The following is a 24,005-nucleotide window of genomic DNA, read 5'->3' on the forward strand; positions in this document are numbered from 1 at the left end:
GCAGCCAGCTACAAGGGGCACTCGCAGTGCCAGCGCCGAGAGATGCTGCTGGGATTTGAGTGCAGCTTGTAACACTTCGGGTTGTGGGTTTTATTTTTCTTTCTGGTTTCATTTTCCACCCCCTCCCGCCCTGCAAGGACAGCTCGGAGGTCTGCGGCCGCGGCCGCTCCTGGCCCTGCGGTTCTCACGCATTTGGCAGCGGAAGGAGACAAGCGGGCGGCAGCGAGGGGAGGGCGCGAGGCAGGCTGTAGCTTTTGGACGGTGACAGCTCCCCCGGGAGCTGCTGCACAGGAGAGGCCCCAGCCGGCGGGCAGGGCTCTGGCAGGGCGGGTGGCCGCGCTGCGGCACTGACCTCGCCTGGTTTGCGGCTGCAGCGCGTTTCCCCCCGTTGTGGGGTCCTTGGTCGGCGCTACCAAACTGGGGAGCCCAGCTGGGTCCTTCCTTTCATTTGCTGCTTTTGTTCACGTGGCAGCTCGGGGCGCGCGCGGGCGCCTGGGTCTGCGCTGCGCCCGCCAGCACCCGGGTGCCGCCTTCCTTCCGCAGCCAACGCGGCTGGGACGTGCCGGGTGCAGCCGGCGGCGCACGGCCTCCCGCCGGCTCAGCCGCAGGGCACCGGCCTGGACACGGCAGGGTTTTTTGTCTGCAGGGGTCTGGGCTCCAGCCAGCCCGAGCAGGAGGCTGCGAACGGTTGGGTGCGGGATGGAGGCGGGGAGGCTTGGGGGGGCTCCAGCCCTTTGCAGCCCCAGGAAAGGCTGGGCCGGCACCAACGCGAGTCGAGCGAAAGCCCATGGTCAGCGTTATCACTAGCGCCATTTGAATTGACTCGATGATTGTAAGAATCTGTATTTTAAGCCTGTGACTATCTTTGTATTGGTGTAGGATGTAGGAGCCGCTGCGGTATTTTTGTCCTATGTAAAATGAGCAAGTGGGAGAACCACAAAAACCCAAGTTACCCCTTTTAACCCTTTTTTTGGCTGCTGCTCTGGGCAGGCTGGGACAGCTCGTAGCCAGCTGGTCCGTGTCCTGGACCTGCCCCGTCCCGTGCCAGCCCGGCCCCTCTGCGCGGTTCCTGGGGACAGCAGCGCCCCGGGCCACGAGGCTCCGGTGACCGGCCTCACGGTGCTGCCAGCGTCCCCCGCCGAGCACAAACCCCCTGCCCGTCCCCACCTGCCACCCTGCGCGGGGCGGCGAAGGGCCGGGACACCCGGGACGCGTCTCCCCCGCGGCGGCTCCTGCCGCCCCCTTCCAGCAGCCCCGGCCTGCCTCTGCCCACGCCGCCTCCCAGCCCTGAGCCCTGCTCAGACCCAGGCCCGAGGTCGAGCACTAGCAGCCGGATCGGCTCGCCCCCGGCTTCGCCTTTACTCCACACACATCTTGGGCTGGAAAGGGTTAAAACTGGCACCGATTCCAAATTGTGCTTCAAAATACGCACGTTACCACGAACGGCCGGTGCCAGTGTCAGGCCCGCACTGGCATTCGTGCGCCGCGTTCCCTGTCCGGGCGCCGGGGAGGGGAGGGAAGGTTTGATCTCAGTGTATCATTCTAGCTTAGCTTCCTGTCTGTGAATGTCCATAGTGTATTGTGCGTTTTAACAACTGGTTTACACTGTTGCCGTAAAAGTGAATTTGGAAATAAAGTCATTACTACAATAAAAGCCGCCTCTTCTGCATGAGGAAAGGAAATGTTGGGGGGAGGGCAGGGGATGGGAGTTTGAAACACGCTCGCGTGCGTTTTCTCTTAAAGCGGGTGCTCCGGTTTGGGGTTTGACACTATCTTAGAAGTGCAGCTGAAGGCAGGAGCCTAAATGCATTTTGCCCTGGCCCAGTGCAGCAAGGTACTTGCAAAAGCATCACCTGGGGGCTGCAGCAGCCTCCACGAGGCCCTCGCCTCTCCCTCGGAGGGGCTCAGAGCCGCAGGCGAACCCACCGTTAAGCTCAGGGGAAAACCAGTCGCTCCTTTACCTCCGCTTCGCTTTTCCTTCGCTTGCTGCATGTCAAAACGTGCAACACCAGTCTCGCAACGCCCGGACGCAGGCGGAGCGCGGCCGCGGCGGCCCCCCGTGCCGCTGCCGTCGCTGCAGCGCTCCTGCCCCCGCGCGGGCCGGGAGAGGCCCGTCAGGGCGAAGGCCCTGGAGCCAGGAAGCCCAAGTTTTATTTCTGGCTTTTGTTGACTCATTGTACGAGCAGGGACAGGACGTTTCCTCAGCTGCGCAGTGAGCCTAAGCACAGCTCTACCCCACAGGCACAGACTAACACTGGGGTTTTTCAGAGAGCTTCAAATCTAGAGCGACTCCCTTATTCCCCTTTCAATAATTCCAGCCCTCGTCCAACCCGTTACATTTTTAGCTTTTGCAGCTCAAGATCCTGCAGTTACCGAGGGCTTCAGAAGCCACAAAGCGGCACTGAAGGGCGCTCTGACTGCTGGGCCCTTCCCAAGGACAGAGCCGCTTTGTGCGGCTCCCAGCGCCCGGGGCAGCCTCCTGCCCCCCGCCAGCCGCTCGCGCCACGGCAGGCTGCTGCCGCTGCCTCTCCCCGTCCGACTTTTCCTCTGCTGTTAATTACTTGCAAATAAAGCAGCAATGTGCAGGTTGCTGCCGCCTACTTCTTTGATCATCTGGGTAATATTGAGCCAACAGCTTCCTGTTTTCCAGCCACATGGATAACAGGGAACAAAGTGTAGCCTCTTATCTTGGAAATTAAGAACATCCAAGGAAATCGCCTCCCACCACCCGCCTCTTACAAACAACAGGCAAGTTCCATAGCAAAACCCACCGCGAGCGCCGCAGCGGAGACCGACTTTTGCACAAATCCTTGCGCCCGCGACAGGGATCTGTGGGCAGCTCCAAACTTTTCCCAAATGGGAAAAAAAGGCCCCCTCGGCTGCCCCCAGCCCCACCGACGCAGGGGCCCACCGCGGCCGCCACGAGCTCTCCAAGGGGGAGGCGCCCCGGCGTCGCAGGCCTGCCCGATCCGCGCGCAAGACGCAAGGCAGCGATGCCGCGGCCCAAGAGCTCGACCAGAACTGCTGGAAACTGATGTCCCGGCAGGGGAGAGGCCGAGGCGCAGGGACCGCCGCGAGCCACGCGGAGGGGCCGCTTCCCCTGCGCTGAGCCAGCGGCTCGCAAACACGCTTTGCGTACAATAGTCTGTTTTAATTTTTTTTTAATCTTTTCTTTTTTTTTTCTTTTTTTTTTTTTATAATCAAATTTTTTTTTTTTTATTTTTTTTTTTTTTTTACTTATTTTTTTTTTTTTTTCTTTTTTTTTTTTTATAAGCACATTTGTGCTTTGCCAACAGAATCAAGACATTAACAAAGATCAGCTTCTCGGAAGAAAAGCATTTCTATATAACAAGGACATTACACAGCTCAAAGCAGGAAAAGAAAATATTTACAAAATACAAGGTGTTTTTTTTTTGTGGTTTTTATAATGCTAAAAGGGTTATTCAGAATTTTCAACCTTATAAATAGAAAAGCACTTATGCAGAGGGATATGGTAGCATTTTTTTTTAAAGAAACGATGACAAATCCTTTAAACTAGAACAGAACCAAAAACACTAGATAATGTTGAAAATTGTGAAAACCCCAACCATTAAGCAGTTTAGCTACTATTTCTTTACGATTACAAAATGGAAAAAAAAATATGTCCTTTGTATTTTTTTTCCGTTTTTGGTGATGTGATTATACATAAGACAGGCACAATGCTAGCAACAGGACAGGGACCAAGAGCCACACCGTCAGGATGGGAGAGCGTTACAGATGGGAACGGTGTGCGGGATCCGGGAGCCACTGCGGGTGCGCGGGGCGGGGAGGGCGGGAGGGGAGGGGAGGGAGGAACAACAGCAAAGTTGGTTTCAAAAGAAAATACCTGTCAGGAGGTGACATGTCAGACCAAAGACTCGGAAATGAAACAGAACCGACACCTGTTCGCGGACCGTGCGTGGGAGTGGAGCTGAGCAGTGGTGACAGGTCCCGACTCTCCCCCAGCGCGGCAGCACCGGCCACCGCGCAGAACCGACACTTGCCGTTCTCCCCCCCCTCCTTTTTTTTTCTTTTTTTCCCTCTTTTTTTTGAGACCAAACCAGCCTAAAGGAACCTCAGCAGTGCCTCGGCCTTGCAACCCAGACTCGCTACGCCCCGGGCAGCGGGACGTTTCCTCCCAAGCGCCCCTCGTGGGGCCGCTCGCGACGGCTCCTCAGCGGCAGCAGTCCCGAGCTGCCCCGGCCTGAGCTCCCGAACGCCACGGGGCGACGCGACGGCAAAGCTCGAGCGCCGGCGCCAGACCCGCGGTGCCCAGCGGAGGGCTGCTGCCGGCCTCAGCACCAAGCCGCATCCCCCAAACGAGTCCTCAAGCGCGTCCTCGAAAGCTTCGCTCCTGCCCGAAGCGTCCGACTGCACTGGGCTGGCGACTCTCCCTCCCCACCTTTGACCCAGGCTGAAAACGCGAGGTGGGAACAAGGCTGCTTCCGAAATCCCACTCCTCCCACGCGGAGCCGTGCGTGAAGGGTCCTGCCTTTTCCCTGCGGGGCAGCTCAGCCAAAGCCGGGAGAGGAGGAAGAAGAGGAAGAGGAGGAGGAGGAGGAGGGAGGAGGTGACAGGCGGCACAGCACCGGGGGCAGAGCCACCCCTCGGGATACCTGGAACTACAACCTAGGGGACGAAAACGCCGGAGGGCGGCAGTGCAGGGTGGGCCCTCTGCACGTGAGGACAGACAGACAGCTAGTGAAGGTTGCAATCCCAAGACATCACTTTTCACCACTAATTTCACTCCACTAAAACCTTTCAGGGAGGGGGTAGAGGGTTAAGAGAAAAAGACACCCTTTTGCTTGAGAAAAACTATCCCCGAAGTCTGCTAGTCAGCTAAATCCTGTGCTCTAGTTTTATACACCTAAGAGGGGTGGGGAGAAGAAGAGGGAGGGGGCCTGGTGGGCTGCTCCCCCCCAAGGCTTCACTCTGCTGGGAGGAATCTGGGGACTCTCATTTTGTGTGACAAGGAAACATGGAAAAAACAAAAACAAAAAACAGTTTCTAAACTCCTTAAATTCACTAAAAACTGTGAAAATTCCCGGCAGGATGTTTGAATATCAAACGCAGATTTTGGAAGCTTTAATGCCAAGAGTTAGTTCTGTGTGTTGGTTTTGCTCCTGTCTTCCCGTACGTCTCTATCTGTGCGCTGGCCGCTGGACTGCTGCGGAGGAAGAGGAAGAGGAAGAGGGGGCTGCCAAGGGGTTCCGGCTCTTGAGGGTGGCCACGGCGGACAAAGCAGAAGTGCCGTCAGTCTCCCGGGAGGATTTACTGCCCGACGTGCGCCGGGTGCAGCGCGACGACCGGTCTTGGGGGTCAGATTGGTCCTCGCACTCTGTCCTGGGATCGTACGACAGTGGGAAGGTGCGTCGCTCCCAGGGCTGAACGGCCTAAAGGGAAGAGATACCGGGCTATGGAATATCCTCCGGAAAAGCTCTTCTGCTCCCCTTTCACGTGCGAGTCTGGCTGCGCACAGCAGCAGCTGGAGCAGGAGCTCCGCTGCGCCGTGCCAGCCACGCGCTTAGCCTAGCGTTGCTAACGGAGCACGAAAGCAGGAGCTCAGGCACGCGCAGTGAAGACGTGGCAGGCTCCAAACTGAACCAGCCCCTGGAAGAACACCCTGCTGCAACGCTGAGCGGCGCCGCGCTCGCCAGCCTGCCCAGCCGAGGGTCTGCCCCGAATTTCCCACATGGAGATTTCCAAGCTGCTTCCCCACAGCAAGGGGAATAAAACATCGAAGTTTGAGCATCAGATTTAGCTTTACAGATCTGCAGCAGTTGCTGCAGTAGCTGCAGCTCAGTGACATGCGACGCTTGGAGCTTCCTGCCAGCCACCAGGAACAAAACTAGAGCCAAGAGCCCAAGTCAGAGCGAGCACCCACCTGTTCATCAAGGCCGGCCTCGGGCGTGGAGCAGCGGGTGTCCTCGCTGGACAGAAGCCGCATGGAGTCACGGGACAGGGGAGTGAGGGGGGCAGAGAGCAGTTCGGGGCTGATGGGACTGCGCGGTGAGTAGGTGTGGGACAGCTCCGCGTGGGAGTGGCAGTTGCCCACGTCAGGGGATGCTGGCTGGGGAGTCGAGGGGTTCCCCAGTTGAGGGGTTGTCCGTCCATCCGTCGATCTGTAAGACCTGAGATAGGAACATGTTCAAGAGTCTGACTGCAAAGCCAACACCATTACCAGAGTCGGCTCTGTGAAAACGCCACCCACTGCCACCCGACTTCAATCCCCTCCACCATCCCCTCGAGAGCACGTGCACAGCAGAGATGCTGGAGGAATTCAGCATGCAAGAAAAGGGAACTTATCAGCCCAGAATTTAAACTCATCCAGGCTCATCTGCGTCCCATCACCACTGTCCTGATGCACCGCAACACTGACGCTGCTCTCCTAAGGATACGTATCCCACACACATCTCCTACGCTCCAAGTGCTGCAGAAATACAGCAATGAGAAACTCCATGCAATCAGACACTTAAAAATCAGTTTCTCCAAGTGTCTGCATCATCCATGTGCTGTGTGATGCCAGGAAGTTAGTAAGCAACACTGAAAATACACAAGTTCAATAGTTGGGTGTAGGAGGAGCACTGCAAAACCCTTAGATTTTAGAAGATTTAAACCAAACATTAAGAAAGTTTGAGTATCAACACAGATTCTCAGATGACAGGCCAACAGGTTGCAGACAGAAAAACCTGAACAAAATCTCCAAGTCTGTATGCATCTCTTCAAGATGAACTGCAACAGCAAGTGGCAATCAAGGACTGCCAAAGATCACACTCCCAGATCTGCCTGGGCCAAAACATTCACTAGAACATAGAAACCCAGCCCTGATTAAACCAGTAAAATAGCTACACCTACAATAGCCTATATGTAGATGTATTGAGTCAAGATGCAATTTAAAAACTGCCACAGAAAAAAAGCCCACTCTGTTAGATATCTAAGTGGCAGGAAGACTGTAAGACGATCAGCAGATCTTCCGAAGCAGGTTATGAAGAGAATGACATTGCAGGGAAACTAAATCGACCCCAGTCTTTAGAACATGGCCAGCAGGGCAGGGGGATTTACATCCCCTTTTCCTTTCTAGAGAGGAGCTACACCAGAAATCCTGAGTCCAGCTCTGGATCCCCAGTTCAGAGGGATGCATGGACACTTGAAAGGGTACAAGGGAAGCTTCAGGATGGTAAGGGGAAGTGAAGGGAGCTGGGATGGTTCATTCAGGCAGAGAGGCTAAGACAGAACCTGACTGCTGCCTAGAAAGGCAGTTAGAGACAACAGTACCAAGCTCTTCTCAGTAGCAGCAGAAAAAACTTTTCCAGGAAGGAAAGCTGTCCTATGACAGCTCTACAGAGAGGTAGAGGAGATCTCCATCCTTGCAAGTGTTCAAGCCATGGACAGCTTGGTCTTCTGTTGATGATGGTCTTGCTTCAAGTAATAGAGACCTCCAGACCTCACGAAACCCACTGATACCAACATTCACATGAACTCAAAAGGACTGGGAATTCTGACCATGAAACAACCAAGACAGCAGCAGATGACATGGAATTTGACAAATGCTAGTTTTGCATTTGTAAAAATTCTCAGAAATCCTGCACTATCTCACGCACCTGACTGCGCCTAAACTGACCACAGCTAAACTGAAGAGATGGGTGCATGTTTGCATGCAGCTCAGCAAGAACTTCTGCCCATGTGTAGAGTGGTTCAAAAACAATAAAAGCACTAGAAATCAAATGGGAAACAGTGAATCTCTTCTTACACAGCTTTATGAAATCTACAGAAATTCTGTGGAGTTCCAGACACCCACTCACAAAAAGATACTGTAGAAAGATAATCAAGTGTCAAGTGATCAGAGGAACGGAAGGACATTTTATATAAATGGAACTGAAAAAAAGCAATCAAGCATAGATATGATACGTGGTATAATGTTAAGAGGAACTGCTGTTCCGTGTTCTCGCATTAAGGATACCTAGCTCAGCTCCCGTGTGCCAACTTAGGAATCCTAAAGAAAAGCCCTCATGCTTCTCAAACAGTGAAAGTGTTAGAGAACGGAGGCTCCAAATGCGCAGTCCAAGAGCTAGCTGCGCATAAGTAACTTGACTGGTGCGTAGCTTCATGCGCCCACTAACAAGACTATATATTCACTCCTATAATTGACTTACATGGCCTGTCAGGCTGCTCTTGTAGACAGTGAACAAATTTTACAATACCAGTCCGAACTCCGCTAACCATTTTTATAGATCAGCCCATTCAGCGAGGCCTCCACCTCCTGTTCCCAAGAGCATCCCTCTGCTGGAAATAGCACTTTGGCCAAGAGAAACGCACTACAACCCTGCAGTGCCCAAGCACTCTTAGTTCGTGGGGAGCATCCCCTTGCCACGGCCCCCCCAGAGGAAACACGCCTACAAGACCTACCTGCTGCCCCGCCGCTGGGGTGGCATGCTCGTACTCCAAAGCCACCTAGCCCGCTCCATCTCTTCACACTTGCTATGCCGAGCAGCGAAGGCCGAATCGGACAAGTCCTCAATCTGCAAGGGGAATATTACAGGGCTTGATCAGATCTTTTTACATTAAATGCACATCTTCATGCAGTTTTTCCAGCACTAGCTACAACATGAATTTAAACAAACGTTTATGTTTGGAGGGAGGCAAGTGCTAGCAGTAGAGAACACTGTTAAACTGAATTTGAATTACTTAGGAAGAGATTAAAAGCCAAAGGAAAGTCACTTATCCCAGACCATTCACAGACTGTGTTTAAGGAAGTATTATTTAATTCAGTTTATCTAACACAGTAACTGTAGTAGTGTTATTGGCCATGCTGTCTCGATCAGACTCTCTCTCCATCTCCATAGAAGACTGCTACCTAGAAAGGTCCCTTGACAGAAGTTAGACCCCAAATTCAGCTGTATATAGTCAGTCAATTCAACTTCTGCCTTGCCACTCCTCTCCTGAAAAGGAACCGACACCTGACTGGTTTCTGCAAGGCCAATCACGTCATTTTATTACAGAAAAGGAAAGGAGACTTTATCTCTCTGCTGAGCTCCCTGTGTACAGGCCCTTTCAGCATCCTCCAGGGACACTGCTCAGCTGTTACCAACCCCATCCCAAGTTAACTTGGAAATAAAGTGGCTCCTCTTACCTCTTCACTGTCTTCATCAGGGTTCGCTTTCAGAGCACCAATATCTACTTCACGCCAGCTGAAACACATTAGATTCAGGTCAATCGCAGTCACAGCCAAGCACATCAGAACATGCAACATGCCCTGCACACAGTAACATGTTTTTTGTCAAATAAAAAAAAAATCTAAGTTGGCTGCTCTAAGTGACATGCTTAGGCTAAGTCAAATAGTCACATTTGTCTACCAAAATACTCTCCTGTGGTTTTATACAACAGTTTCCTCACTTCCTGCTCCACTTTGAACAAATCTTTTCATAGAAGCAGAAAATGGTTTGCACACCCTCTGGAGTGCAGCCCTGTGGGACATACAGGAGACATGTTCCTCTTCGTCCTTCCACCCGGGCCCTCCCACGCTGAGATGGTCAGGAGGGGAAAGCAAGACTCTGAGTGTCCCCCCACTGCAGCCCTTCCTTTCCGCCTCCCTGCCCCGCTCCTGGCGCTGGTTCGGCACCGCAGCTGGTGAAGCCTGCCAACGGCAGAGGAAGTAGAGCAGATACTGCAGCATTTCCTCTTCTTCCTCTGGCCTAGCAACAGGCTCCTTTCCTCCCCCACTCTGAACTGGGCCTAGGAAGAGCAAGTAGGACCAGGAAAAGGGAGGGCTGGGAGGAAAGAGAACTAGAAAAGCAGAAAAGGAGGACTAGGCAGACTGGACGAAGAAACTGCACCCATGCTGCAGCAATTTAGTGGACTCTCTCCAAGTGCTCAGGTGCAAAAAACAGCAACTGATCTCATCCGAGGTGTTAATCCAAGAACATCCAAACAAGGGCAGACAGCTCACCTTCCTGGACTTAGCTTAGGCTGAGAAAACTTCTGATTCTTATTGCTCCCTCTACCCAGGCCCACGAGTGCCTCTCCTGAACAGCATGACCCAAGGACAACCGCCCTCCTCCAGCACTGTGACATTCACTCAGCCTGGACATGCACGACACAGCCCGGGCACGTGCAGAACTGGGAAAGCCACCAAGACCTTTGGCTCAATGTACTCAGCAGCTTCATAACAGGACAGAGGACAATCAGCCTGGCTTTAGATTGCACAAGTAGAGCTGAGTTGGGCAACTAGTTTTCATGCACTATTGACACGCAGACAACACGTTACTTAACTCAGTAATAAGTCTTCTTAAATGACACAACTTGAAGTTTCCCAAATAAAGATCTCTTACTTTCAAGGAATAAGAAAGTCCCTTTCCTCAACGGCATTAGCCACTGGGAGCAAAGACCTAGGCCAGTTGAATTTCTGACCAGACAAATCCAAGTAAAAGCTTGGCAAGCGACAAGTCCACCGGAGTCAGGGATTACACACGTACCTGGGTGTGAGGATCTCTTTATACTGCAGTTTCTCTACACGAGTTGTTGCAGCAACAGACATCGGGATGACAATGTTATTGATATCAAATGAACTTTCACCTCTCCTCCTCCTTGGCTGCTGTAAAACAAAGCCAAGAACAAGGTGAGAAAAGGATGTAGGTTTTGTCATGTTAAGTCATTGACAGGAAAAAGACATGACCTCATGTGACTTAAAGAGAACCCCAAACCAACAGGAATTTGCATAGGAATGGAGTCCACCTGCTGCCTGGTGGAAGTCCTCTTCCCCCATGGGCACAGGTTTGCACAACAACCCAAATCCTCAGTTTGGAAGCCATAAACAAGGACACTGCTCTACAGTCACCAAAGTAACATAAGCATGGGCCGCTGAGGTCCAGCTCCCATCTCCATGCTGGCACAAGAGCTCCTTCCTGCCACCACATTGTGAGGTGGATCAGGAAACTGGTCCAGCTGAAAAATTCATCCACCAGAAGATAAAGCGAAGTCTGCCATACAATCCAGTTCCCTACCAGCAATGTAAGAAAGGTGGTGAGAACAGGGAAGAGCAAATAACCAGCCCCTTTGGCAACTGCCCCCATGCTTGTGGCAGAGCAGAGGTGTGGACCTATCACACAGGTGACATGTGACAAAGTAAGAATTTAAAGCAGTCATACAGTAGTGGTTCATCTCAGGTTTTGACAGCTGTACTAAGAACCTAACTGCCTCCACCTGTATCTTGCTTTCTACTGGAATACATCTTTCCAAGACTGAAATAAGCTATACACTATTATGTGTTTAAACCTGGCTGAGCGCTGGGTGCCTGGTTAGCACGTCTTTCTGAAAACCTCCCCCCACACCTCTGACAGCAGCACTACCTGTCCAGCAACCTGAACTTTCACAGATCAGCTTGCTAGGCAAACGGCTCATCTTCCTAACAGTCACCTGTAATTTACCATCTTATCCATCACCTCCAGTCACCAAAGCTGTAAAAACATGCAGGAACCCAACTACAAAGGACTCGCTAAACCAGGGGCCATCTGGAGCAGTACCAAGACTGAGCAGGTGGGCAGTTACCATGGCCACGGCACTGAGGAAATCCCAACGTGTCACTGTTAGTGGTGAGGTCGGACCCACCAACTGAGGAGCAAGTGCATGCCTGTGCTGGACTGGGATGCTCAGACTCAAGAGCTGGACCCTCAAGCCTGGAGACTAGACCACTACACCCACAAAGCGTGTGTCCATCAGTAAAAAAAACAGTGGTGGGAAGCTCTCCCAAGCCTCAGCCTCTGGAGTAAGGACATTTCCCTCCATGTCACAGTCTCCTTGCCCTGTTTTTCAGCTTGTTCCCTCCCTGGTGTGAAACCCCACAGTGTTCAGGTGTGATCTCTGTGTGTGGCTGCAACCCAGCACAACAAGGGTGCTGTGTTTCCATCACTCCTGAAGGCCAAAGCACAAACCTGGGGTACATCCAAACAGACAGACCAAGCTAGCTTTTGTGGGGAGGACCTCCACTCATCATCAGGACACCCAGACAGGGTGAGAAGGTCCCTTTTCACTCACTTCTGTCCCCTTCCAAATCTGTCCTCTGATCCAAAAACAAGAAGAAATCCTTCCCGTTGTCAAATCTTAAGTTATTGGATGCTGTTAAGTCCCAAAGCAGTAGTGTTCCTGCATTACACTGAGCTCAACCTGCTTTAGGTGATGGGTCTTTGCTCAGTTTCCTTAATCACATTTGGATCGAATTCAGTAACGCCCTATCCAGCAGAACTGGTAGCAACAGCACACAATAAGGACCATCATTTCTGAAGCAAAATCTACTGGGGAGCCACAGAAGAGAAAAATGAAGACTAAAATTAAGATGGCACGAACAATTCTTGCAAGGAAAGTTACAGTGCAGTAAGCTACAGAAGTCTCCTCTCATGCACACTCACTTCCCAGAATTCAAAACAGCTTATCCCACCTCCTCTAAAAGAGGAGTTTGGTGATACTAGTTTTGTGGTAAGGGTGTGTGCATCAGCAGGTACTGTAAACCCACTAAAATCAGATTCAAACCTTAGCCTGCCTTACACTTAATGCATATGCCTGTACTGCTCGGCTTTTGAAATAGCATAAGATGCTTTTTAGGACTGGGACAGGTCACTGAACCTTTGTGATCAGCAGATTTACTTGTCATATTTTCACAATCATCATTCCCATGAGGTCAAATGGGGAAGTCCATACCTCAAATCTGCAGCTTCAGGCTGTCTGCAGACTCCGGAAGCCTGTCTACTCTCAGTTCAAAATGAACAGGCACAACCATGAAAGCCAAAAAAAAACAGTTTTTCCAACAAAAATGTAGTTGTTATCATCACATTCATTTAACAGTCAAGACACAAAACGATGTCACAGTTTGCCAGTGAGAAGAACTGAGAAGAGTCTCCCAAAGCAAGCGAAGGAAATTAGAAGCCATCTCGCAGGATGCAGTCCATGAATGATACGCCCAGCCCAATCAGGCAGCGATGGGAACGGAGCAGCATTACCTGGCAGGATTCCCCCTTTCCCCTCGTGTGGACATCTCTGAGTACAGGAGGACATTGTTTCAACTGCGGTGCTGCTCAGTACTGCTCACCGGTGGATCAATACTGCTCAGCAACCTTGCCTTTTAGAACAGGCTTGCCAAAGAGCAGCAGAAAAAAAAAGGGGGGGGGGGGGGGAAAAAAAAGGGAAAAAAAAAAGGGGGAAAAAAAAAAAAAAAAAAAAAAAAAAAGGGGGGGGGGGGGGGGGCAAAAATAAGGGAAAAAACATGTGTGAAAGTACAAAGAAACATCATCTCGACATGCTTGCCACATTCTAGCCAACTAACTACGCCGCTTGTCGGAGGCTTCGGAAACCCGGCGCAGTCACAGCCGACTTCACTGTTGCATCATCAGGTGCGACCTCCCGAGGGACAACAGCGGACACTGCTGCTACGGACCTCGGCGAGAACCTGGTAGCCCCCGAGCAGCCAGCTCAACGCAAGGGCAAGGACACACGTGCGCGCTCAGGAGCCAGCATATGAACCGGAAGAGGTGCCCTCAGCTCTGCCACGGACAGATGTCCCTAACCACCAAGTTTTTGCTATCAGGGCATGGGAAGACCTGGTTCCCTATCCCTGCTCTCAAGACCCATGGGTCACATCCAACTTAGGTTGTGGTACAAACTACTAACTAGCACAGCCAGAGGCCAGATGCCTTTACTAAGGATGCTCAAGAGTTTGGTAGAATCAATCATTCAATCAGGACCTTCTGATAATGTGGTCTCAGGCCCTGGCGAGACAGATTTATGGCAAAGGAGCCAGTCATTCAATCTATCCCAGAACACAGCACAAGGGAGTTATTCTCCTGCCCACCAACAGCTTTTAGATATAGCCCCATAAGATGTCCCAAATCTTGTCAACCTTTAATACTCTGTGAGGCTGAGGATGTTTCAGAAGTTGCTGCTAGTTAAAAAACTGCTGAAGTTTGAGGACAGGTGACAACTAGGGAGCCATCCAGCACAGCTCTGTGACTCAGTCCCCAACCCCATATACAGACTAGTGCCTACACACCCAGAAAATACCACTGAGGTCATCAGGTGACAGATACCTGAGTGGAAGAATGATCATGTCATCAGCAGCACACTGCTGGTGCTCAGCTGTTCTACTCCTTTTCCTGGCATCCCCAGACAACTTCAGAAAGAAAACCCAAATGTGGAGCAAGGCCAGGGGACTACTCGGAGGAGAGAGCATTTACCAGCAGCTACTGAACTGACAGAGAGTAATTGCAGCTGACTGGCTTGCTGCACAACCAATCCAGAAACTCCAGCAGATCCAACACTAGAGTAGAAAAAGGCCATCAATTCTACCATCAGCTGAAACAATAGGTCCAGCATGGGTAAGAGAAACACTGAGCACTCCCAAGTCTTGTTGCCTGAATTGCTTAAAAGCTGAGAGCTCCCAGCAGCCCCCATGGTGGTGCCGAGCTCACAAGTCTCTCCAGAAGGGCTCTAGATACTTACAGCTGTGTTGGAGGCGCCCTGTGAACTCGTACTGGCAGGAGTAGAGCTTTCCGAGGAGGTGGACAGTTGCCGTGCTATAGGGCTATGAGGTGTGGGGGTCGCAGCTGCTGACAAGTAGCTTGGGCCACCGACATCTGTGTGATGCTTCAACACTACCCGAGGAAGGGAGGAGAAAATGAAGAGTGACATTAGTAAAAAAAAAAAAAGATTTGCACCAGAAATGGCCAGTGCTGAGGACCACTCTGCGTGAAAGAGAAGCATCTTCTACCTGCAGCTGCCAGCTTGTCAGGCCCTGCGGGAAGAAGCAGTTAGAGCACACAAGGCATTGCTGCAGTGGTGACAAGGCCCAGAAGCAGTGCGTTCCCCCTTCTCCAAGGCTGAAGGGGGAGAGAGGCTGGATATGCAGCAAAGCCCAAGCTCCCCCCGAGAGACCTGGCCATGGGAGCCTACCTTCACTCCTCTCAGATGAGCAGTCTCGCAATCGCTTTTTGTCATAGGCAGGAGGCTGGACAAGTGAGCGCTCTGGCGCTCTCTCGGCCTTGGACACGGCCGTAAAATCGTCTAAGGGCGGCCTGTGTGCCTTGTCTGGTTGGATTTTTTGATGTGAGCGCTCTGAGGAGGGGAACAGAGAAAGAGCTATGAAACGTCTGTTTTCACCTCTCTTTCTGTTGGCACAGGAGACTTGGGCAGAATTTACCAGCTCCATATATCCAGACAGGTTGGGCTCAACACCATCATAGCACTGGACAGATTCAGTCAGACCAGAACGAGCTGTAATACTGCCCATGCCAGGAGAATAGTGTGAGCACAGTCTCAGACTGAGCAGGAAGAGGTCCCTACGAACTGAGACAGGCCTGAACTTCACAACCTGCACACATTTTACCTTCAGCCTTGGCCTTGTGATACCATGGTCTCATCCTCTCTCCTCCAGACCGCACTGCTTTAGGGTACAAAACTAGTCAATGTTTCTACACACAACAGAGGTAGGGAAGAAGACTTACTGGCTGCAGTGAAGAACGAGTTCACCAGCTTGTGGCGGTCCTTGCGAGCAGGGTCAGACAGGCTGCTGGTAGGCATGGGGGCTCTGTGCTTGAGTGAGAGCTTTTTGGGAGGTTTAATCTTCTCATAGGGTTTGTTCTGCCACTGAGATTTCAACATGCTCTGGAAGTGGAGGCTTGTTGATACATCTGCAGAAGGATACAAAATGTGACATTCAAATTAACTAAATTATGTACAGAAAACTGTGGTACTATAATCATCTCCCAGTAAGAAGAACCCTCAGCAAACATAGGAGGCATTCACTCTGAAACCCAGCCTCGCCTTCCTCATGTTCAGGAAGAACCTGCAATTTTAGGACCCAGCATTTCCAATCTAAAGCTCTTTGAGAGGCACACAGTCTTACATTACTGTATTCTTGACCCAGGTAGATCCTGGCAGAAGAATAAAACCTGTGTCAGAAAAAACATGCATCTCTACCATTGAACAGGTATCTGATGTACTGCCACACTCAATTCTGCTATCTCAGATCTGACTTCCAAGAATTTGAGATTACTTCAGCACATCAAATCTACGGACGCAAAGACTGGAAGAGAGAAATCCTGCTTAAATCTTCAGTTTAAGGTCAAGTCAAAAGTCAGCCAAGTACTATATGAAGTTGATCTGCCTGATGTGGCATCTCTATCACCTAACAAAAGTTTTGCTAAGTGAGCACACCTCAGAGGCTCAAAGAGTAAAACTGCCCTGTCACTCATGGAGAACTTCCTGAGCAGAGGGCTAGATCACACAGCCATCTGCCAGCACTGCAAACTCTCACATAATTATCAAGGTAACTGATGCATTTTGAGCCTGCTGAAGTTCCTGTGCATGCCACAGGTTATATTAACCTGAATTCATGTTTGTAATACAGGCTTGAGATCCAAAGACCTAAATGAGCTCTCTGCATTAGAGGAGAGGTCAGGAAAAAAATAATTCAGTTAGGGAAGTTGTAGTTTGGAGGCCAGGAGCACTGGAGTTCAGCAGGACCTTACCTAAGCTGACAAGTCAGACAAGAAGCCTTCAAGATGCAGGATAAGGAAATCAGTTGCTTAGCGCCAAAATGCAGCTCTGCCTACAAGCATTACTGTATCTAGGCACAAACATGTCTCAACCCCATTTCTAAAAGTGGACACCAAAAGTTAAGGAGCTTCTTCCATGTGCCCCCAGGACACACCCACGGCTCCATCTTTGGGCACCTACCTCTCTTCACACACCTCTAGAGTGCCTGTACCTATTTAATCCTGCCTTCTCATGCTCCTCGCAATGAGCACATGTATGCTATACTGCTGTGAAATTCAGCAGACACAACTTTTGCCCACATTCCTCAAGCTTCAGTTCTCCCAAATCCCATGCTCATATGCCCTCCTGACCTCAAATGAAAGCTGGAATGCTAATGAGATTACTCAGTACTTTTTCTTGTGCAGACAGGCCAAGCTATAGGGTAGGCTATAACAACCAGGAACCAGACCAGAAAACTACTGTAGCCTCAGGAGTCCCACAAATTAGCTTTCTTTTCATGCTCATAGCCTCAAACTTCAGGTTTGATCATCAAATACTGTTGCAGAAGTCTCCTTCAGGATCCACCTGTGTGACATCCCTCTTGGGGCCAAATTCCTAGCTCATGAAAATATTAAAACCTTAAGGGTTAACAAGAGAGCTACCGCGACATAAATTCGTTTTCTCCAACCGTAAAGAAAATGTTTACCCATAAGATCCTCGTAAATCAGTATACACTGTTTGACTTCCCATCCCTCTGCTCTCCACAGTAGACCACCAGCAGCAGGCATACAGCCTACTGCAAAGCTTAGGTTGCCACCACAACTAGGAGTTAAAAGTACTAAGATGAGCAACAATAGCACAAACCGGAAAATTTCCCCCCAACCCCGATCTCTCAAGCTCACGTGACGTTTTCACAGGGCTTTGATGCAACTCTGATCAGAAATGAACCTTTCCAGGTCCTGCACAATGGCTCCTTCAAAGTCCTGTGCTTGCAGAGGGAACATCAAGGCAACTGCAAATTGTCGTGGGATTTAGAAACTGTATCTAGATAATCTCAGAGCGCAACCTGAAAAGTTCTGAGCCCTGTCAGGAGTCTCCACAACTGATATTTGAACACATTCAAATTTTCCCATCAATTCCAGGGACTGGAAAACCTCAGTAGATCCATGACAGGCAAACAGGACAGAGCAGTTGGCAGAGTACAGGCTGGAATCTGCTGTTATTAACAGTGGGAACTTCAGTCCCACAAAAAAGCCGAGACAGCTGCATTTAAAGTATCTTGACAGTTAAAGCTCTGGTTTAGCCTGATGCATTTGCAAGGGACATCATAGTAGCTCTTCAGCCTTCACTACTGGTTTGTAGAGACATGTCCCAAAGAAGAGAGAGGGTCAAAATCAGTCCTTTCAAGATGCAGCTAACAACGCCGCACCACTAGGACACTGAAGTGATCTAACTTTGTGAGTATGGCCTCATTTCTTTGCCTTCTCCAGAAAATACATCCTATCCGCAGCAGCCCACACACCTGTTGAAGAAGGGGGCAGGGTGAAAAGAAGGGGGAAACACAAGACAATTCATTTTCTGAGAACATTATCTGCTGTTTTTTCACTGCTCTCCTGTCACACTGGTTGCACCAGAGTCTGTACAAGCAAGCGACACCATCACTCCTCCTCCTCCTCCTTTTCCTCTTCTTACTCCCCCACCTCCTCCAGTTCAGCAATGCAGGTCTCCCGGGGACCGGCAGATGGCAACCACACTGAGCCTGTGAGCCCCAGCTCACATCCTTCCCACCAAGGTTATTACATCATCTGCAAATCCTCAGCTAGAAATCAGATGAAAAACTGAAAGGAAGGGGACAAAGTGCTTACAAAGCACAAATGCAATGGGTTAAAAGCCATGATGCATGTGCCTGCTTGCCAGAAGAAATGATCTTTTTCTTCCTGTGGTGCCTGGCAATTTTGCCCTTGGCAAACTGCACTGAGATCCCTGGCTCCTGGCACTGAAGGAGCCCGAGAGAGACAGACTCAGAGTGAAAGTTAGCACATGCTCACAGCTCTAATGCTCGACTTCATCTGACATGTTTCTCCAGAAAGCATTAACTGAGTCTCTGCCCACCAACTCAATTAATTGCAACTGGTTTGATCACTTCGAAGGTGAGCCCCTAAAACGATCATGCAGGAGCACCAATTGCAAATGGGATGAACACACGTAGGCAGGGAGACACCTTGATGCAGCCCGACCACTTCAGGGCACTCCCCTTCCTAAGCGCACTGCCTTGCTGCGGGTTTCGGTAGGAGAGCACCCCACAAAAGCAACCCTAAGCAGGGTTGCACCCATCTAGTGCTGGGGATGATCAAAACCAATCAGTCCTGTCTGGGGGGAAGGAAGGAGGGAGGAATAGTTACTGCTGCATAAATGTTTTAATACATTTCAATGAACATGTTTCCCACTGTGTAATTAAAAAAAAAAAAGTAAGAAAGAAGTGTTTTTTATCTCATGCAGCCAGAGCAGATCCTTGAAGACATTAATTGGCCATAGCTGACCCTAAGATGGCATCTGAAGTACTGGATGAGGTAATTTGCCTGCTGGCCATGATGTAACGCGTTTTTTCTCCACTGCTTTCTACAATATTAGATTTAACACTGTAGACAGAAGATGATAAACACTGTGAAATCAGGAAATAACACACTGAGCTTTTGAAGAAGAAATTTAAGTTCCTTTAGCATCCATTAGCACAGCTTAGGAAGAAGGAGGAGTAGACTTCGTTTTTAAAATAGCAGTAGATTTACTAGTCTGCTTTAATATAATGCTGGTGAAAGATGTCAGATTGTTTGGCCCATTTTACAAAGTGAGAAACTAAAGTCCAGACCCTCTGTGCACTTCCTGCTGTCACAGAAAGTCCATGAAAAGCTGGCATTTAAACCCAAACATACCTACTAGCCCAGTGCCTTAGCCTGGACCAACCACTTTACATCCCCGTGAGGGGCAGTATCACACGCTTTGCTCACTGCATTATCAGCCAGCGTTTAACACCTCAAGTGCCCAGACACTCCTACCAAGGAAAGCACTTGCTGGGATCTATTTGCTTCCCAGCTCTTCTGATAAAATTACCAGTTCCTATCATCTGCGATCCTGTATTTTGTGATCAGAGGAAAAAGATGACAGATGGACATCAAATTTGCCTCATGCAAGCCAACGGTTTCTGGTCAAAGAACAGGCTTGTTTTTAAGTTGGCAGTTTAGGAAGCAAAAGACACTGGAAACTACTGCCACCACGCCCTTGGGAAAACTCGCTCTGTATTAAGTCTGTTAATGCCCCACAGTACAGAGTGGGCTAGTTATTACTCTTAATGATGACTAACCTTGAAACTGTAACACAGGGAAATGAATGTCCTAATGGGAACATCCCTTCTCACCATACCCTCTGAACTACGTACGGTCATTTACAATTCTTTGCATGGTCAAATAAGTTTTCTGCAACTTAAACCAGTCCACAAATGATTTTACACAAATAAACTAACTCTGTGGAACCAATTATTTCCCAACTGGTTTACAACAACACAGACATCCGCCTAAGATTCAAATCCCAGTACAGACTTCCAGGCACCACGCTCTGCTTCTGCTCTGCACTCCACTCCAAGAACTGCACTCCAGGGTCGGGTTCCCATAATAAACGCATTCATAGCGGCGCAAACTTCGGGTATAATGCTTTCCCTCAGCCGTCCACTCCTGTAAATGCTTTGCTCCTAGAACCATTAGCAGATGGACAAACCTGGTCATAATGATTGTATTGAGCAGATCTGCACCTCCCCTGGAAGCTGATGAAACACAGCAGCACAGGTTTGGAGGAGCAGGCTCCAAAGCATGCCTAAGTCCTGCAGATCGTAACAACCCATCTCAGGACCCAGTTTTGCAATACCCCCTCACAGCTCTGTCAGATGTGCTGTGCTTACCATCAGGGAATGATAGAACAGGATGAATGCATGAGTCCAGCTGGGAGAGGCGCTCCAGCAAAGGGGCATCATACTGGATTTCCAGAGTCGGCAAGCTTCGAGTGCCGCACAGAGCACAGGAAGGGTTCACATCACAGCTACATCGCGCCAGGCTGTTACGATGGATCTAAGAAGGGGAGAGAGAAATTTCAATATATCAGAGGTCAGTGCGTCTCAGGGCTCTCCCCACACATTCTCTCTGGCAGTGCATGAGAAAAATCCTAAACACTGATTTTTCTTTTTAATACCATGTAAAAAACCTATTGATTTAGTCTGGCCTCAAAATAGGATGCTTTCCTCTTAGATGAACAACTGAAAACTACTCCGCACCAGCACAAGCATGTTTTAACACCTACTAAATTTGACTAAAAATGTTAAAATTTATCTAGACTGAAAACTTCACTTCTAAAAACCAAGAGGCAGCACAATTCAGTTGTCAGAGAGGAGAAAAGTCTTTCTATAGTCCAGACAAGTCAGAGGCCTATTAGTATGCCAAGACTTGACACTTACAGGGACATTTTTGCACACTGAAAAAAGGTATTTTTCAATCTTGTTTCTTAAACCAAGATGGACTTTCAATTCACAGATTTATAGACTTTCATAGACTTTCTACAAAACCACTGTAGCGCAGGTGCACAACCTGATGTAAAAACTGTACAAAGACAGTTAACCAACTGACAGTTAACTGACTGTCAAAATGGAAGGATATATCAAATTGGATCCTCCAGAAGTTTGTTTTAAGTCTAATATTATTCAAATAATTTCCATTAATAACTTTAAGATATTGTGTGTTCCCTCATTCAAATCTGCAGATAACATTAGAACTGAGAATGGTTGTGAGCACCCTGAAGGAAAGGGTTAGGATTCCAATTATCATTACGAATCAGAAAAATGATCTAAAATAACCCAAATATAATTCAGTAAGGGCAAATGCAAGAAGCTGTACTTTGGCAGACACACTTCAGTGACCGGTGAAGGAGGGGAAGAGAAAACTGAGCAGCTCTGCAGAGAGAATCTGGTGGTTGTTATGGATCAGAAAATGAGCATGAATCAGCAGCGTCATACTATTACTGAGAATTAACACCCCAGAGGGCTTTATAGACAGGATGGCTGTGCAAGACACATGAGCTAATTCTTCCATTCTACTTGGTATTAGTAACATGTAAGCTGGAGGGTTGCACTCAGTTTTGGCTGTGCATTTCAAGAAATATATAGACCAAATGGAAGAGAATCCAGAGGAAAGCAACAGAGAGGACAAGATCCAGAAAACAAGACCCCCGTGGAAAAACTGTGGAAAACAAGACCTGCATTTGTTTACCATAGAGATAACCAGATTGAAGACTTACCATATCGACTTTCAAAATATAGGGAGAGCTGCTGGAGTGAGAAATGGGGGTGATCAGCTATACTAGGACTTGGACCCACTGGTAATGACTTTAAATAGTTGGAAAGGCAGCTCATATTGGAAAGTTTGGCTTGCTTGGTTTTGCTGTCTGAAAAACAAGACTAGCTAAGCACTGAAATAGCTTTCCTAAGGAGGTTTTGAAAAATCGTCTGGTGCAGTGTGGGGACAGAGCAATGTGCTCTGGGGCACAGGGATGCTGTAGATGACTGTAGGTCACTTGCAGTCCTATTCCACAAGATCAGACATCTCGTCCCAACTTAAAAGATTCGGAGCGATAATGTTTTCAGGTTGTCAATACTATACACAGCTACGGATGATCTCCCGTATGTAAGCCGTGAATCCTCCCAGGTGTGCTATCTGGCAAACCTTTCCTTCTTTGGAACCACTCTTCTGAATCCTCCCTGATTTTTTAATGGATTTGATGAATACAGACAAGAGAGAATTTGCAGATCACTCCTCAAACAGAGCACAAGCTGGCACTACCTACGGGATATTTCATAATCTTCCAAATCACTGAAGATCTTGCAAGCACTCACTGCAGAGCTAAACTAGGAATACCTCAGATTAACTCCTATCCATTTGCAGTTTTAAGCTAACCCAGCTGAGCAGGAATTTATCTTGCTGATCAAAATATTGCTTTTTGGGCTTCTCTCTAAAGATCTAGCACTGGCAGACTGAAACCCCCTGAAACCCTATGGCAATGAAGTTTGGCTTGAAACACTTTTGGCTTAAAGGTAACTAAGTGGATTTGTTCCATTCATGGTTCTGTAATCATGAGAGCTGCATGCACAAAAGAAGGACCTTACTCCCTCAATTTCTAACCATCTATCCTTCAGCTGACAGCTTGTGGCAGTTATAAGGAAAATTTAAAAGCATGAAATATGACCATTCCCTATACAGGATGCCCAGGGAATAAACCTATTTCCACTGTATGCTCAGCAACTGAAAAGAAAACTGCATAAGGGCAAGGAAAGACTGTGTGGGGAAGAGTATAAAATGAAAGATATAAGTAAACCCCAGAGACACTGTCAAGGTATTTAGTGATTTCCAGTGTAAGTGATGGAAGCGAACACGATCACCTCAGGCCTCTTGCAAGACATCCCATGTATGCCTAGCAAGACAACTGCAGTCTGTCTTTGAGCAAGTAGTAGCAAGTTCCTAGGTCTGTGTTAATTCTTGTGCTCAAAGTTAATTTCCTAATACTTGACTTTCAAAAGCGTCACTCAACTGCTCAGATTTTACCAACTGAACTACCTAGAAAGAAGTGTACACCTTAGCGTGGTTGGTTCTAAGAAAGAAATACCCCGTCTCCGAATTCAGCATCTCGCCTCCACAGTGATAATTAAAGTCTTCTCAACAGATTAAAAGCTTCTCTTTCTCTAAAAGCTTCTCCAACAGCCAATGAAGCTTCATCGCCCTCCTCTTCCTTCCCACCTTTTTTTTTAAAAAAAACAAAACAAAAACTCAGTAGTTCTCTTGATAGCCATTCCCAAAGATAGAACATTCCTAAAGCAGGGGGATCACTATTTGCAAAGAACAAAAGCACTCCAGACTAACGTGTCAGTGGTTTGAGTGTGGAGATTTTGATATATAAGCAAAGAACCATCAAAGGAGAAAAAGCAGAAAACAGTACTAACCTTTTTGGAAAGGGGCATAATGCTGCTAGGTCGAACAAGTCGTCGCTTCTTACAGCTCAGGACTGGGCGAGTGCGAGCTGCTATACATGTTCCATCAGAAGATGAGGAAACCATGTTCAGTCGTTGCTTTTTATGCAAGAGCTCCTCAGCTTCCGGGCCATCTCCCTGAGCATGTTCTGCCAGGCCAGGCTGAAGACTGCCCAAGAACAGAAGAGATTAAGAAAGATGCTTTTATTCATTCAACCATCCTATGTTACCTAGCAATACCAGTCAGGTTCACAATTCAGAAAAACTCTACATAGTGAGATTAAAAGCATTATAGTTTCACAAATAAACCGTTTTTATTGAACTCTAATTTTGCTTTTAATTTGGTCACTTTCCACATTCTCTCCCACCTCTCAAAAACCTGCTTGGCCCCACTCTTGCCATGAATAGCTTT

General features: G+C 48.9%; 1 protein-coding gene across 3 annotated transcripts in view; it reads right to left on the reverse strand.

Moving 5' to 3' along the window:
- Positions 1-5,088: 5,088 nt before the first annotated feature.
- Positions 5,089-24,005, reverse strand: part of KANSL1 (KAT8 regulatory NSL complex subunit 1) — a 104,714-nt gene continuing 85,797 nt past the window's right edge. For 2 of the 3 annotated variants that reach the window (XM_085309928.1, XM_085309927.1), the window contains 10 exons: positions 23,567-23,762; positions 20,486-20,651; positions 15,504-15,689; positions 14,953-15,114; positions 14,503-14,654; positions 10,491-10,609; positions 9,149-9,206; positions 8,425-8,537; positions 5,903-6,149; positions 5,089-5,411 (listed from right to left, as the gene is read on the reverse strand). In XM_085309928.1, coding sequence (XP_085166054.1) covers positions 5,160-5,411; positions 5,903-6,149; positions 8,425-8,537; positions 9,149-9,206; positions 10,491-10,609; positions 14,503-14,654; positions 14,953-15,114; positions 15,504-15,689; positions 20,486-20,651; positions 23,567-23,762 — 1,651 coding nt within the window. In that variant the 3' untranslated portion in view covers positions 5,089-5,159. The remainder of the gene's footprint in view (positions 5,412-5,902; positions 6,150-8,424; positions 8,538-9,148; positions 9,207-10,490; positions 10,610-14,502; positions 14,655-14,952; positions 15,115-15,503; positions 15,690-20,485; positions 20,652-23,566; positions 23,763-24,005) is intronic. The other variant, XM_085309929.1, reaches the window with a different exon arrangement.

Source organism: Rhea americana, unplaced genomic scaffold (genome assembly GCF_003343005.1).
Source record: "Rhea americana isolate MKP2758 unplaced genomic scaffold, rheAme1 scaffold_308, whole genome shotgun sequence".
In the NCBI taxonomy this organism is placed as follows: Eukaryota; Metazoa; Chordata; class Aves; order Rheiformes; family Rheidae; genus Rhea; species Rhea americana.